The sequence below is a fragment of the Lepidochelys kempii genome, chromosome 7 (genome assembly GCF_965140265.1).
Source record: "Lepidochelys kempii isolate rLepKem1 chromosome 7, rLepKem1.hap2, whole genome shotgun sequence".
Lineage (NCBI taxonomy): Eukaryota > Metazoa > Chordata > Testudines > Cheloniidae > Lepidochelys > Lepidochelys kempii.
Window position 1 is genome coordinate 41,908,947 of NC_133262.1, and position 6,000 is coordinate 41,914,946.

At 43.6% G+C, this 6,000-nt stretch overlaps 1 protein-coding gene across 1 annotated transcript in view; it reads right to left on the reverse strand.

Moving 5' to 3' along the window:
- Positions 1–975, reverse strand: part of SHISA5 (shisa family member 5) — a 50,383-nt gene extending 49,408 nt beyond the window's left edge. Inside the window, exon 1 of the mRNA XM_073352378.1 lies at positions 727–975. Coding sequence (XP_073208479.1) covers positions 727–787 — 61 coding nt within the window. The 5' untranslated portion in view covers positions 788–975. The remainder of the gene's footprint in view (positions 1–726) is intronic.
- Between the last annotated feature and the right edge of the window lie 5,025 nt (positions 976–6,000).

The window sequence follows — 6,000 nt, forward strand, 5'->3', positions numbered from 1 at the left end:
ATGTTTGGGACCAAACATGCCACAACATTTATATTCAGAATGAAAAGATGTAATATTCAATATTGTTAAGAAATCGATCAGGAATGAATATGTTCATTACAATTCCTGTGAAGTCATCTAGTCACCCCTTCTCAGTGCCTAGGCCAAGGCAAGATTGTTTCCTATGATACTCTCCAAAGCTTCATCTAGTTTTAAATGACTCGGCTATTACGGTGTTCATTGATCTCCTATGGAGTCTATTCCATGATCTAATGGATCTCACTGTCGAGAAAGTGTTTCCCAGTATCTAGACAAAGTTTATTTAGTCCTTGCTGCCGAGTAAATACTGAGTATTTACTATTCTCCCGCCTTGCCTCCCGCAAGTCCCTATTACAGCGGTACCAGTAGCTGGGGCGGCGAGCCTTGCCTTTACTGCCCCTCCTGTATTTATGGGAGGCTGAAGAGCGAGTGTCGCCCTGACGGGGACATTTGAAGACAACAAGACCAAGCCCCCGACAGCACTGAAATTAGCTCCTCCCGCCCCAGCCAGGCGCGAGGGGGGGCTCCCTAGCTGGGACGGCGGAGTTTGAAAGGAGGGTTCCCAACAAGGTGCCCCTGCCAAGCGCCTCGGGGAGCAGCACCTCCGCGCCCCACACTCCGGTTCACCAGGAGCAGCCCTCACGGGGCCACCCCAAGCTCTGGCGAGCGGACTCTGCTCAGCCCGGCCGACCCCCGCTCGGCACTCACCGCCGGCCTGCAGGAGCAGGAAGCTGAAGGCCAGGAGGCTACAACCGCTTGCGGGAACCATGGATCCTGCCTCCGGGGGACAGACGGCAGCCGCTGCTCGGTGGTGGGTCGGTGTGTGATTGTTTTTCAAGCGAGGTGGGGGAGCGCCCCAGAGCCCCGGCCTCCGTTCGCCAGAGACGCCCCTTGCCTGGCTGAGGGGAGGAGTAACGAGCGTCTGCCTGCCGGCCTACCAGCTCAACGCCCCCTTCTCCTTCCCTTGTGGGGGCGGTCCATGCACGCCCGCCTGTAGCCTGAGGCGCCGCGGGCGGTAGCAGAAGCCCTGCCCCGACCCACTTGACCTGAGCTGGACAAGGCGGGGCGGGGGGAGAACTGAACTGGGCACCGGGATGCCTGGGTTCATTCCCCCCCCCCGCGCCACAGAGCCCTCTGTGCCTTGGGACCTTCGCCAAGGCAATCCTTCCTCTCGAGGAAGCTGGGAGATCCAGGCTGCAACTTTAGCTGCGGATTGAGGCAAATTATAGAACCGGTCCCTTTGGTCCTGTGCCCTTTTGAGCTGGAGGGTGCACGCTGGCAGTGTTTAAAACATGAGGAGAGCGGGATCGTAACACTCCCCTCCGTCAAATTCCCCTCATAGGATTAGAAGGGACCTCAGAGAGAGCTGGCTCTTCGCGCATCCCAGCCCCAGAATTCAAAGAGCTTTAGATGCAGGGTTCCAGTGTGGGCACTTTTCTTTTTAGTTTCCCCTGGTGCCGGAATAAGTATCAGTCCTAGGGTGGTTTTATTGTTTATCATGGAGTTTAGTATAGGAATCAAGTAAACATGGGTCAATCCTTCAAATAATAAATATTTGCAGTTGCAGACTAAGTTCACACAGGTGCTGCTTCTTATTTACAGTGTCACCAGAAAGTGAGAACAGGCATTCCCATGGCACTTTTGTAACCTGCATTGAAAGCTATTTGCGTGCCAGATATGTAAATATTTGTATTCCCCTTCATGCTTTGGTCACTATTCTGGAGGACATGCTTTCATGCTGATGGTGCTTGTTAAAAAAAGAAATTGTTAATTCAATGTGATTGAACTCCTTGGGGGAGAACTGTACCTCTCCTGCTCTGTTTTACCCACTTTCTGCCATATATTTCATGTTATAGCAGTCTTGGATGATGACCCAGCATGTTGTTCGTTTTAAGGACACTTTCACTGTATGTAGATTTGACAAAACGCAAAGAAAGTACCAATGTGAGATTTCTAAAGATAGTTACAGGACTCGACCCAAGATTTAAGAATCTGAAGTGCCTTCCTCTGAGAGGAACGAGGGGTGGCACATGCTTTCAGAAGTCTTAAAAGAGCAACACTCTGATGTAGAAACTACAGAATCCAAACCACCAAAAAAGAAAATCAACCTTCTGCTGGAGGCATCTGACTCAGATGATGAATATGAACATGTGTCGGTCCACACTGCTTTGGATTGTTATTGAGCAGAACCCATGATCAGCATGGATGTATGTCCTCTGGATAGATGGTTGAAGAATGAAAAGACATATGAATCTTTAGCGCATCTGCACGTAAATATCTTGCAATGCCGGCTGCAACAGTGCCATGCGAACGCTTCAAGTGACACTATAAACAAGAAGTGGGCAGCATTATCTCCTGCCCATGTAAACAAATTTGTTTGAGTGATTGGTTGAACAAGATGTAGGACTGAGTGGGCTTGCAGACTCTAAAGTTTTACATTGTTTTGTTTTTGAATGTAGTTATTTTTTGTGCATAATTCTACATTTGTAAGTTCAACTTTCATGATAGAGAGCATTGTACACTTTGTATTCTGTGTTGTAATTGAACTCGGTATATTTGAAAATGTGGAAAACATCTGAAAATATTTTAAATAAGTAGTATTCTATTATTTTTTAATTACCCGCTTAATTTTTTTAATTGCGTGACAGCCTTTATTTTGAGCTTTTAGCGTTTGCATTTTCAAGCATCTCTACAACCACAAGGACTATAAACTTACTTCATTCTAAATGCAAGCTTAGAATCACATTTAGTGACACAGCCTTCTGGGACCTGGACGGTTGGGAAAAATACCCATACCAAATATTGCAAGACTTGCAGTAAAATTGCATGAGTTGCCAAACACTTGTTTGCACGTACACGAAAGCTTGATTATTCTATGCAATGCGACAATGTTGGTAGCAAAGGCTAATTTAAGATTTTGAAGGCCACCTGTGACCTTTCTGTGGAGCACAACAGCAGCCTTTGAGCTAACCTCAAATCCCCCATTTCTAATTCACTTTGCTATGGGTATCTGCACTGCCTGCTTCTATATGGCAGGTGGTCCAACAGTTCTATTGGTGTTCTTTACAGCTGCAAAGATTTTCATGCAATGATTTGCTTATTTTAGTATTTTTCAAATGTACATTGATTTTATCAAATAAATGCCTTTTTTGTAGATTCATTTCAGTAAGTCATTTCCATAATACTGAATGGACATTAATTGCTTTGTTTCTACAAAGATAGTGTATACCATTTACTAGGTTGCAGTGACTTTGGTGTAGGGCGATGTGGTTTCAAGACAAATTTTTGAAGAGTTACAGTCGTTGCAAACCTTGTAAATGAAGTGGGCAGAGAAGACTCTTCCCTCCCCCAACCCAGTCTGTTTCACTTCCTTTTTTTACCCTGTCTTTAGGAGAGAAAAGTGTGGCAGCAGCTTTAAATGCTCTTTCCTTTTTGTAGTTGTATTTCTAAAAAGAAAGATCTGTATTCCATGTCTGAACCTTACTGTAGTTTTGTGGTTTGGGAGGTTTCAATTCCGGCTGCCCTTTTCTTGAACTCTCAGGTCCCTAGCCATCTGTGCAGAAGGCAACAATGATGTAATGTCAGCTATTGCTCTATTTATACCCTGCCATATTGGAGCAGGGAAGATAACTGAGTTACTTAAAATACAGACTTCCTTTACCCAGGATATTGTAGTTTACATTGCTACATAAAAATAGGGAAAGAAACCCTCATATTTAAAAGTTGGCTTTAAAATGGGGATTTTTGGATGCTGTACCCACAAAGCAGTGATGTTTTAGATGTCAAACCATAATAATAATCTCAAACTACAACAAAGTAGAATATCCTGATTAATTAGAAGGTTAGAAAGAATAATACCAATGTGGTATCATTAAGTGAAGTGATAACAGGCCCCTTTCCTCTAAGTGTATTTTTAAAACACAGTATTACCATGATTAGCTGAATCAAAACAACAGAATTTACATAACCACACTGATGACACAGGTGCCTAACTCAAAGAAAATTAGATATAATTTTAACAATAGTGAGTTAAAATCTACTGAAATAAAATAAGCAGAGAATAAGTCCATGTAACCTAGATTCCAAATCAATTTCCAAGCTCATAAATGAAAAGTTGATGTGGAGTGGAATCCAGTCCCCCCCCACAACCACCCACACACATTTGAGCCTGCGGTTGAATTCGTAGGCCATCCCAAAAGTGAGGAACACCAACTATGGAAGCAGTGATTTGGTTGGCATAGCACTTAAGAAGGTTCATGTTTCCAGTAGATCCTGGATAGACAAGGGGAAGGGAATAGAAGAGGAAGCAAAAAGTAAAGTTATTCTTTAGCTTGCATGCATTGCAGTATTGCACGTACATTTTCTAACAGTTTTCCTTTAAAAGGTGCTAAAATAATGGTGCCTATACACAAAAAGCATGTCTACAGGATTTTGGAACTGGGGCAAAAGTACAAGGGCCAAAATTTCACATAATGGGCTAGATTCAGTTTAGTTTTCACCAGTTTCTGCCAACATGATCCAGGGCCTTTTGTGGTAGAATGTCCTCCTTTGGAAGGGGGGTTGTAATGACAATGCACCTGCAACCCACCCATCCAACAGAGGGCTTTTAACAACCTTGGCTTGGGTAATGGCCTAGGCAGCCTCCACCTGCAATGTTCCAACCACACTTCAGGACTGTTGCCATAGCACTATCCCTAAGGGGTGTGATGGCAAAAATACCTGATCTTCCTTTAGGAGCGCATCCCCACTGGGTCAGGAAGTGGAATTTACACTTGCCAGCAGTATTTGGGGTAACAAGTTTATTTACTACAAGTCAGCATGATTATTTTTTCTTCCACACCCCCTTCCCAGGTAGTATATAAAAGGTATTTGCATCTCAGGACAAGTGCACCTCCCATGCATAAAATTGTGTTAAAGGAAGTATTCTAATTAAAATAATTCATTGCATCAAGATAACGGTGTGCAAATTACTACAACCCAGCCACTAAGCCAAGGATAAAACACATTTTGTTGAGATAAAAGCATAATACTGTTCAAGGAAGCCAGGAGTCTGAGTCATAACACCTAGGATCCACCTGCTCTAGCCCTCCAGGAGTTTTTCACAAAGTGAGACTAAGGGGAAAGTTACACAAGTCAAGAAAAAAAAAAAGGGCACAAAATCTAAACTACCACAACATGAGCAAACTCTTCACCACCACCATTATGCATGTGAATCAGAAAGGTAACACTAGAGTGTATCTGGAACAGGCATCTACACTAACTGAACCACTGCAAACAGCAGTTATGTAGAGCATCCACACTAGCCATTTTGTTCCAGATGCACAATGCACCACATCCACATATGGAAGCACAGTTGGGTGTATAGGTTGTTGTGTCTTAGCCCAGCACAGCTCCTTTGAACAAGTACATTATATCCACTGTCTATTTAGACTTCTTGACCATTGTTTGTTACACTGAATGTGTCAGTTCTTTCCTGAAAAAAATCAACAACAGTACATGTGTGTCACCAGGATCAGCGACTATGCAAGCACAAGCATGCAGCAGAGTAGATGCCATGGAAAAGACTCATCAGCTCCCTCTGGACCACTTGCTAGATTGCCTGTGGGCCATGAGGTCCAGTGTATATCACTGTAAGCACTGACAACTTTTGGTCTTGGTTTTTGAAGTGTAGTGCTTGATTTAATTCATTTCTTTCCACCAAAATAATTGAGTTTTATTTTATTTGTGGAGAAGGTTGTGTTTTATTTTGTTGCTATACTAGTGGTTTCTTTCTCCAATGTTTCTCTTTAGGAAAAAGACTGGAATACTCTGATTCCAGGTGATATTGCTCCATCAACTAGTGGAGTGTCGCTGTCTCCTTCACCACATAATGCAGTAGAGCAGCAGGGGATGTACCGCTTCTCAGGAGGAAAGTGGGAAGGCAGGGTAAATTTAAGTTACTTTATGCCAGGTTTGATGACAATGTTGTTGTGTTCTCTTTCA